Source organism: Xyrauchen texanus, chromosome 50 (assembly GCF_025860055.1).
Source record: "Xyrauchen texanus isolate HMW12.3.18 chromosome 50, RBS_HiC_50CHRs, whole genome shotgun sequence".
Classification (NCBI taxonomy): Eukaryota; Metazoa; Chordata; class Actinopteri; order Cypriniformes; family Catostomidae; genus Xyrauchen; species Xyrauchen texanus.
Window position 1 is genome coordinate 14,569,830 of NC_068325.1, and position 10,484 is coordinate 14,580,313.

General features: G+C 36.2%; 1 protein-coding gene across 1 annotated transcript; it reads left to right on the forward strand.

Moving 5' to 3' along the window:
• The first annotated feature begins 3,929 nt into the window (after nucleotides 1–3,929).
• On the forward strand, nucleotides 3,930–10,126 carry LOC127641153 (interferon-induced protein 44-like). The gene is made up of 8 exons (XM_052123955.1): nucleotides 3,930–4,006; nucleotides 4,660–5,163; nucleotides 7,793–7,847; nucleotides 7,924–8,119; nucleotides 8,244–8,396; nucleotides 8,534–8,702; nucleotides 8,791–8,891; nucleotides 8,965–10,126. Exons 2-8 carry the CDS (start codon nucleotides 4,683–4,685, stop codon nucleotides 9,148–9,150), a joined length of 1,341 nt encoding a protein of 446 aa, XP_051979915.1. The 5' UTR covers nucleotides 3,930–4,006; nucleotides 4,660–4,682; the 3' UTR covers nucleotides 9,151–10,126.
• Nucleotides 10,127–10,484: the final 358 nt, after the last annotated feature.

Consider the following 10,484-nt stretch of genomic DNA (forward strand, 5'->3'; position numbering starts at 1 on the left):
AATACATGCTGTAAAATGTAATTTGTAACGTATTCCATTAGATTACTCAAGGTCAGTAACGTATTTTAAATACTTTGGATTACTTCTTCAGCACTGGTAGATTTTTTCAATTGTTTTGACTATAAAAACTCTGCCAGTAGGCCTACAGTAAGACAAAATACAAATGTTAAAAATACATTCTCTGAAAAAACTAAATATATTATGCAGTGTTGTTTCTTACAGAAGCCCTGAACGGCAAGGTGGAAAAAAATTATGGTGAAAAAAAAAATTATATAATGTCTCAGTTCCTTCCTGATCTTAATTTTTTTTCTCTTACATTTTTTTTTCTCTCTTCCAAATTTTGTTTTTTCTCTCTTCAAAAACATGCATGCGGTACCAACCTTGGCCACCAGGTGCCACTATCAGTAAACATGTAATCTTGTGCTTTAAATGCTTTCTATGTTGCTATATAATAACGCTTTATATATAATATAATGCTTTTTTAATGTATTATTTATTTAAGGGTTTAAAAACCTCAGGCTCAGGAAGGAACTAAGACACTATATTTCTTTCACCGCTATTTTTTTTTTCACCTTGCGGTTCAGGGCTTCCGTAGTTTCTAAAACAAGATTAATTAAACTGATCTTGTTTTAAGGATTTTTAGATATTTTTACAGGAAAACAATACAAAAATTATTATAAAGTATACGATTTTTGCCCTAATATCAAAGGTCTTGAAAAAAAAGTAATGATCCAATGTGAATTTTCTTGATAAAAAAAATATGATTCTGCTGGTAACACATGCATGTAAAATGGCTAGAAATAGTATTTTAGCTTAGCGTAAAGCTGACAATTTACACTAGGTTTATTTCAATTTCTTCTGTCCAAACTTACTTCAACTTACTTCTGTTCAAATGCACTTTGGATCGCATCATTTATATGTGTAAATGTTTTCCATCGGAAAGGACTAAATATTAAATGAAACAAATGACAATAAAATGCAAAGTAATCTCTTCAGTTATCAAAATACTTTTTGAATGTAACTGTATTCTAATGACAAATGATTTAATTGTAAGTGTAGTGGAATATAATTACTTATATTTTGTATTTTAAATACGTATTCCCGTAACTCCCCCAACCCTGAATATATAAGATGTATTTTTTAGGCTCTTAATCGTGTATATATATATATATATATATATATATATATGTATGTATGTATGTATGTATGTGTATGTATGTATATGTGTGTAATTTAAATCAAAACAATTATTTGAATACATGTTTACAATGACTGAGTCCAAATTAATTAAAGTAAAAAACGTCATGTTTTGTAACTTTCCAGAGACAGTAAAATAAATCAAATGCTGTAATTCTTGACATTTTGGAATGAGAAGTGCAGAATAATCTTTTTAATTATTTAAATTTAAAATAATTAAATATTTTATTTAAAAGAAAATTCAGTGAAACAATTTTCTTTTAAAATATGATTCATATTTAAATCAATAATAATAATAATAATAAAAAAAGATTTTAACCAAATTAAAATCATGTGGTGTAACAAACATGTAGGTAGCCATTTTGTTGTCGTGTGTCAAAAAATAAACAAACAAACACAAAACAGAGAAGGCCCATTTGGATTCTCCTCAAGACATTTTGTTCAGGTCATGTGGTGTATCCCTGGGAAAACTTACTGTTTTTTTTTCTTCTGGGGGAAGTTTGTGGTTTGCTTATTGCTCTAATGTTGGAATGTGGTCTTTATAATTTTGTTTTTGACACACTAATATGTAAAATGTTAATATGAGGTTATTATCTCTATCCACATGGAATGTGAATGGGTTGGGGTGCCCCATAAAAAGAAGGAGGGTTATTTCTTTTCTTAACTCTTTCCCCGCCAGCGTTTTTAAAAAAAAGTTGCCAGCCACCGCCAGGGTTTTTGACGATTTTCGCTAAACTTTAATGGCCCGCAGAATATTTTCTTCCATGAATATATGAAGATGCTATATATCACAATAAAGATCTGAGCCTCTGCTTTTAGGCAAAAAAAACGATTTTATTTTATCTTCATTTGTTCTTTTTTTATTGCGACTTGAACAGAGGTCGGTTTTGTCAAAAAACAACATTTCAGACAAAAAGCTGATAAAAAGGCATGTTTATGTCTGATATTTTGAGCTTCTCAATACTCCATTTCTTCATGTTTGAGACGATCGCAGTCTGTTTCTTTGATCAAAGAGTTGCGTACTCTTTCAAAACATGCGGAGGGGTCTTCCTTACCGTATAACACCTAAAACACGGAAACCCGGAAAATTCTGTGTTTGGCGGGGAAGCGTTTTTTCATAAAACACGGAAAATTCCGTGTTTGGCGGGGAAAGAGTTAAACATAAGAAATATGATATAGTGTTTCATCAAGAAATCTTTCCCTACAGGAAGCTGAACAATTTGGGAAGCTATGGGGTGGACATGTTTTCTATTGTGCTGGCTCAAGTAACAGCAGGGGAGTCATTACATTGATAAGTAAACATCTACAATTCAAATGTCTCAAACAAATTAATGATAAATTAGGAGTCATTATTGTTTAAGCAGAAATTCAGGGGCAAAGGTGGATTTTGGCTAATATTGATGCACCTAAATGTGATGATCATGGCTTTTTTTATAGATCTTAAAGGGATTTTACAAGCCGCTGACACCCCTCATGATATAATATTGGGAGAAGACTTATACATTTTTTAATCAATCCATAAGATTTATTCTAGAATAGATTACATCAGTGTATTACTCCCTGCTATTTCAGAGTCTGGGGGATGAAACCTCAACCACTCTCAAGAGATTATGGGAGAAAGATTTAAACTTGGTATTGGAGGAAGGAGAGTGGGCTAGGATTCTAAAAAATCCAGGAGTTTTGGTTGAAGTTTCAGAGTCTTGTGTGTGATGTATTGGGCACTCTGGTTTCATTTTGCCCCAGACTCTGTATACAGTAATCCCTTTACTTTTTTCAATGAAAAAGTAATTTAATTACAGTAATTAATTACTTAGTAATGCATTACACCCAACACTGACATTCACACACTGGAAGCTGCAATGATACACAGTCCCCATTATAATATTAATCAACAAAGCTTTAAACAGCTTATTTAAATGCATGTGATAGTTTTGTCAAATCTAAAATTAACCCTTTAAAATTTGCACTGAACTTTGAACTTAGTGCCTGTTTGTTTTTCTGCAACTTATACGATATGATGTCCCTCTGTTTATGGTTACTAATGCTATATGAACGACTTCTCAAATTGCTAAGTGCAGACCACTTGTAAGTAGCTCTTAGTAGCCAATCCGTACGCAGGAGGCGGAACCTGCCAGAATACAGGTGGGGAAAAAATAACCCCACCCTCCACAGTATTAGCACTTTTCAGCACAATGTGTGCACTTGTCAGACAACCCCTTATCAACCACATGAAACATTTCCAACTTATATCAATTTTAAATTGATGATCTAGAATAATTTTGACATCTGATCAGCTTACTTGACAAATCATGTCCCGTATTGATTTGACATTGTAAATCAGAAGTACAGCAGGAGGAGAGGTGGAAAAATGGAAGAAAAGATGCTTTCATTTGGGTTTTGTCTGTATTGCATGAGATGAACCCTGTGGATTCTGAAGTTCACATTCAAAGAAATTCCACAAGGTGTCAGACTGTTATATTGAAGTGTTGTCTGCATCACGGAGTCCACTTGCATCGAGTCGTTTTAATCCTTCATCTCCAATGCCTCTACATATTCTCCTGACTTGTTTTCCTTCATTTGTTATTTCTTCATCCTCCAGATTCAGATTCATTGTTTGCCACCATTAAGTATTACTGGACAACATTGGGGTTTTGTTAGAACATCTTTACTGTGCAACTCAACATGCATCAGTTCACATTTATTTCCGCTCAACAGTGACATGTATGGACATGCTCGTCTTGGGTCGAAGGTCACAGAAGAACAAGGGCCATTTTAGTGGTTCTTGAATCGAGCTAGTGTTCAACAAAACGTAAGTTTGTTAAGTCTATATTATTATTATTAAGGTGTCGGTAGTAAATATTAAGTTTAAGGCCTACATTTAAAATGTTAAACATCCCAAAGTGTTTTATTGATTGACAGCTACTCTCTGAATGCAACAGTTTACAGAAGGGTACTCCGTTTCCAACGGGACAGATTTCTTTTAATCCAATCTAGTCTTTTCTTTTCTCAAACTCATTGAATTGCAAGGAATGCAGCAAATTCATGCACGAATTCCTCTTTTAAAATGTTTCAATTCACTTTCGATTATCGCTAAGATGGCTACTCTTAATTGGCCAAACATAGTAAGCTACGTGTGTAAAAAAAAAAATAGCGTTTGGAAAATGTGCTTCTTGGTTTTCTGACTCTTTGAAACTTATACAGTGACAGTTTAACTCTTAAAATATCATACACAACAGCAACACTGTCCTTGTTTCTTACACTGTAAAAGTAAAATTGTGCAGTAGCCTACCTTGAATTATTTCTACTTGCACCGACCCTTAAAATTACTTTTATTGCTGTAACCTAATGTAGCCAGACTGACAAAAAAAATGTAGGTTACCTGCTAAAACTCTATTGTATTATTAGTGTGACCGAGTGTTCATTAATCTTAAATACTTTTGTTTCCTCTCTTTTTGGGCCCAGTTGCAAAAAGGAAAAGTGATAAAATGGATTCTCTCACTTCTAATCTACCTGAAGAGAAAAGACAGCAGCTTTGTGCATTGCTGGGGAATGTAAAACTGAGTCTTCTCTACAAAGCATCTGTTCATGGATATAATGCTTCTGCCTTTCACCAGAGATGTGACAGTCAGGGTCCCACCTTGCTTGTAGCCTACAACAGCTCAGGCTACATCTTTGGAGGATACACTAGTGTAGATTATGCTCAAACTGGTCAGCACATTGCTGATGAGGACATATTCTTATTCAGCTTTCAAGGCAAGATCCCTGTCTGCATCAAACCTAACAGTGGACATAATGCACGTCTTGATGACTCTGGAGTGCCCAACTTTGGTCAACAATTGTACTTTTGCTATAACAACCAGCCTTCTGTGTATCATCATGGAGGTCATTCATTCAGCTTTAAAGCTGATACATTGTATGGAAACAATGCTCAGCTAAGTGAATGTGAGGTGTACAAAGTGAAGCAGGGTAAGTCAATCATCAGAAAGTTATCATTATAACTTAATTTATTGTACACACAAAGGCCACACCAGAATATTTTAGCCCATCCTGTTTTAGAGTCCTGAATACAATTATATTATGGCCTGTGAGTGACCCAAAAGCTGGACTCTACATTTGAATAGAAAAAATTCAAAACTGTGTAACGGGGTTAAAAATGGGAAAGGAGGATGTGGGAACCGGTTGAACAGTCAAAGTATTATTTTAATAAGAACTTAAAAAGACACGAACATAAACACACAAACGGCAGCTGTGTGTGACTCACTCTCTCTCCTCTGAACTGTGTTATCCGGCTGCATTTATCCCTCTCCTCGGCAGATTGGGGGCCGGGGATGCGTAAACATCAAAAACAAAATAACATCCAGTGAGCGGCAGTACTGCAGACAGAAACACCTTGTTGATGAGAGATCTCAACGGAGAATGGTCAGATTGGTTTGAGCTCACAGAATGTCTACAGTAACTCAGATAACTGCTCTGTACAATTGTAGTAAGCAGAATAGCATCTCAGAACAACATTGTTCCTAATAAAGTGCTCCGTGAGTGTGATGTATGTATGTATGTATATATATTATACATACATACACAGTGCCTTGCAAAAGTATTCAGACCCCTGACCAAATACTCAGATTACTGAATTACAAATGGTAAAGTGAAATTTAATTCTGTTTGATATTTTATTTTAAAACACTGAAACTCAAAATCAATTGTTTCTAGGTGACATTGGTTTTATTTTGGGAAATACTAAAAATAATAATAAAAAACTGAAATATCTTGCTTGCATATGTATTCAACCCCTGTGCCGTGGAAGCTGCCAGGTTACACCAATGAAAGAAATTGCCCTAATGAGGACACAATAATTTACCATTGGCATCCACCTGTGAATCATTAGAGTTGCAATCACATTTTCTAGATAAACAACCCATTGTTGAAGGATCATTGGTCAGAGATGGTCTGCCTTCTTCCCATAGTGCATCCTGCTGCCATCTCTTCCCCATATAAACGATGCACATGCACCTGGCTATCTTTCTATCATAGCCAGCATTGTGTATTTCAGCAATTTGTGCTACAGTAGTTCTTCTGTGGGATCGGACCGGTCAGGCCAGCCTTCACTCGGTGAGCCTTGGGCACCCATGACCCTGGTGCCGGTTCACAGATTGTCCTTCCTTGGACCACTTTTGGTAGGTACTGTCATGCAAGTAAAATTTGTAATCAAATGAATTACATGATATGCCGATTAATTAATCAAATTTGTATCAACAATTAATCATGTATTTAAATTTGCTGAAAAAGTCATCAACCACTCTGTGATCGCTTTATTATAAAGCCTTTTCTAAGGATGCATCAATGTACACATGTGTCAGACGGATGCTTTTGGAGTGTCTCACTTTCGCTGTGTAGCTGTTTTGCTAATTTGGTTGTGTTGTGCACTTTTTCCGCTACTGCAGGTTTGTATTCTCTATTGCTGTACCTAGCTTAAACAGCTTGAGTTTTGCTTACTGCCACCTGCTGAAAACATGTGGTACTTCAAGCTTGAATAGCTCAAATGGTATAAATATTCTTTATTCTGGTCTGGGGAGATGATTAATTGCATATGCATACATTTTTATATAACAATCAATCGACAGCCTCAATATATAATATAAACACTCACCGAACACTCATCATCTACTTGAGCCCATCCACCTCAAGGTTCGACGTTTTGTGCTTTCTCAGATGCTATTCTGCTCACTACAATTGTACAGAGCAGTTATCAGAGTTACTGTAGCCTTTCTGTCATCTGGCCATTCGCCGTTGACCTCTAATCAACAAGGCGTTTCCATCCGCAGAACTGCCGCTCACTGGATGTTTTTTGTTTTTGGCACCATTTTGAGTAAACTCTAGAGACTGTTGTGTGTGAAAATCCCAGGACATCTGCAGCTACAGAAATACTCAAACCTCCTGACCCGTATCTGCATTATTTTATGCACTGCACTATTTTATGCACTGCTGCCACACGATTGGCTGATTAGATACTCGCATGAATAAGTAGGTGTACAGGTGTTCCTAATAAAGTACTCAATGAGTGTATTTATTGAAAAATATTACTATATGCAATAATATAAGTATTTTGAGAATGTATGGAGACTTGATTGCATCATTCACAGTGCACCATGGCTGTCGGTAGTTGCTTCAGAGCTCTTTTGGTGCGCTTTGTTTGCCACAACTCTCTGATTGGGTTGTGTAGATTTTCTGCACAAATTCTATTGAACGTGATTTTAAATTAATTTGAATTAACATGGACTGATGACTTGAGCCATCGATTAACAACTTAAAGAGTTCATGGTAGGTCTGTTTTTGAAGGTTTATAAGTTATCATTAAAAATCTATTCCAGTATAGAAAAAAAATTATGCTATGTTTACTTCCAGAACCTGACTCTTATTCTCTATAGAAAGGGGGCTTGACTTTGGTTTTCATATGTAAAGACTGCTAGAACCACTACTGTAAGCTGTTGCATGTACAGGGCAATTCGAGAGACACACCTGTTAGGTGATGTGAATGTAGCCATGTACAGTAAACAAAATTACTAATAATTTCAGTCTCTTATCCAACATTTGCCAGTCCCTCAGGTCAGAGTTGAGGAGAAGCCATGGAGGAATGTGCAGTGGAGTGCCAAGTATGTTTCCACTATCTCTCTTTTGATAATTTCTCATGGTAATCTGAAATTTTAAGAAATGTGATCCGTTTTGCAGACGAAAAGAAGAACTCATGGAATTGATCAAGAATCATAAACCTTTGATGACTTCTGTGAGCCGGATTCGAATCCTAATGATCGGTCCTGTAGGTGCCGGAAAGTCCAGTTTCTTCAACTCCATTAACTCCATCTTCGTGGGTCACGTGACCAGCAAAGCCTTGGCAGGATCAACAAACACTAGTCTGACCACACAGGTACAAAAAACAGGACCAGTCTGTGCAGATTGTTTTTAGTGGTTTCACAGAAATTAAGGACCTGTGTTGCTTTGTCAGATTCAACATCAACAATTGTTCTACATTATTTTCTATTTGTGAATAGTTTCGCACGTATCCAGTCAGAGATGGTCGTGAAGGAAAGTCTTTGCCTTTTGTATTATGTGACACCATGGGACTAGAAGAGCAGTCAGGTGCAGGATTGGATATTGAAGACATCAGCAGCATTCTTCAAGGTCACATATCAGACCGTTATAAAGTAAGTTGCGCAACGGGGTTGTAAACATTCTTCAAAATGAATTAGTTCATGTATGAATTGAAGATTACAATCTAGGCCTGTAATATGCATTCATACGCTGTCTTTAATTTATACTACCATTAAAATTCTTGATCCAGTTCAACCCTGTGGCACCATTTCAATCGGAGCAAAAGGCGTCCAGATCTGCATCTCTACAGGACAAGATCCACTGTGTGGCGTTCGTGATAGACGCCACCAAAGTCTCCCTCATGTCTAACAAACTGGAGGAAAAACTTTCTGCCATACGTAAAAAAGTGAACTCACTGGGTAAGTGAAATAACAACATTTTTATTAGCACCAGAATGAGTTCCATGACAAAGTCAGACTTATTGTAAGCTTATTTAAACAATTTCAGGCATTACCCAGATTGTCTTGATGACAAAAGTAGATGAGGCGTGTCCCTTTGTGGAGAAAGACCTTCAATGTCTGTATGTCAGTTCCTACATCAAGACAAAGGTGAGACATGATTACATAGACTGTTTACTAGAGGACTCAAGGAGGCACTGATAGATTTGTATTGGTTCTGCAGGTGCAGGAGGTGAGCTCTCGGTTGGGTGTGCCGGTGTCTTGTGTGTTACCAGTGAAGAACTACAGCCAGGAGTTGGAGCTGAACCTCAACTGTGATGTTCTGCTGCTCACTGCTTTACAGCAGATGCTTCGCTTTGCTGATGACTATTTTGATGACATTCGTCCAATGGAGGACAACCCCTTGTAATGTGCAACTGCTTTTTCAGTTTATGTGGCTTAGGCCAAAGTAGTTTGATTCATATTGGCTTCGCTTAGAATACATATGGTTAATCATTCTTCTAGACCGGCACAATAATACATTTTCTGTAGACTGTTTGTATTTTCTGGCTGTATAGTATTTCTGGCATAATTCTACAAATCGCTACAGGAATATGATGATAAAAACTAGCTAGTGTATGTCATAATCAAGTCTTGTTTCCATAGACGTTCTGAATTTAAGCCAAAAATTGGAAAACCACAAAAACAATTTGCGAATAATGCAACGTATCCATCCCATGTGTTCAAGAGAACAAAATGTCATTTCTGAGGAAACTGGTACAAAATTATTTGTAGCCACTGCATAATGTAATAAATGACTTGCGGTTTAGAGTGTGAGACAAAATGCTGTCATGAATCTTATGTTTGCTTGAGATCGGGGGCAGATGACTTCTAAATGTGAGAATGTTCTAAAAGGTAATTGTCACCAATCATTTGGTGATCACAGGAATGGTGGTGGTGGTGGCGTAGTGGGCTAAGGCACATAACTGTTAACATAATTGTTAATCAGAAGGTCACTGGTTCGATCCCCACAGCCCCCACCATTGTGTCCTTGAGCAAGGCACTTAACTCCAGGTTGCTCCGGGGGGATTGCCCCTGTAATGAAGTGCACTGTAAGTCGCTTTGGATAAAAGCATCTGCTAAATGCATAAATGTAAATTTTATGATATCTTTTGACTCCAATGTTGTGATCAATAGTGTCCGCCTGGTTAATCGAGTTGCAAGGGCATAGTCATTGTGTAATTTCTCTTGTGGTTCAGTAATTCTGTTGAATTATATTTGTAATGATGCATGTTCTGTATAAGTAATATAATTTAAATAGAAAATGTATACTAAGTACAGACATATTTGCAATTAAAATCATCTGGTGTGTATTGAATGTCTTCCATATTTTGCGCAATTAAACAATTTGGGAGCAAAATCTTGATTTACATTCTTTAACATTACACTTTATATGTATCTTGTTGTCCCAAAACTATTGGCAAATATGAACACTTAATTTAACATCACAAGACTATGATTTTTTTTTCCCCCATATATGAATAGAAAATATTATTTCCAAATCTAACACGGAAGTAGCCAAATTACACTAAGGATTGACATTCAGGCAACTTGCTTAGGGTATATGCTAAACTAATGGGCTAACGTTAAGCTTGCAAAATGTAGGCTAAGTGAATGAAGAACAAAAACTTTAACTTTACACTATAGTTTTCCATTATATACCATTGTGTGTAACAATTTAAAAGGCTTGAAATGTCACGTTTA

Bases quoted from the DNA above. Each gene is read 5' to 3' on its own strand.
- LOC127641153 (XM_052123955.1), top strand. From the start codon at position 4,683: ATGGATTCTCTCACTTCTAATCTACCTGAAGAGAAAAGACAGCAGCTT. The intron at 5,164-7,792 runs GTAAGTCAATCA...AACATTTGCCAG, and splicing joins GGTGTACAAAGTGAAGCAGG to TCCCTCAGGTCAGAGTTGAG. The intron at 7,848-7,923 runs GTATGTTTCCAC...TCCGTTTTGCAG, and splicing joins AATGTGCAGTGGAGTGCCAA to ACGAAAAGAAGAACTCATGG.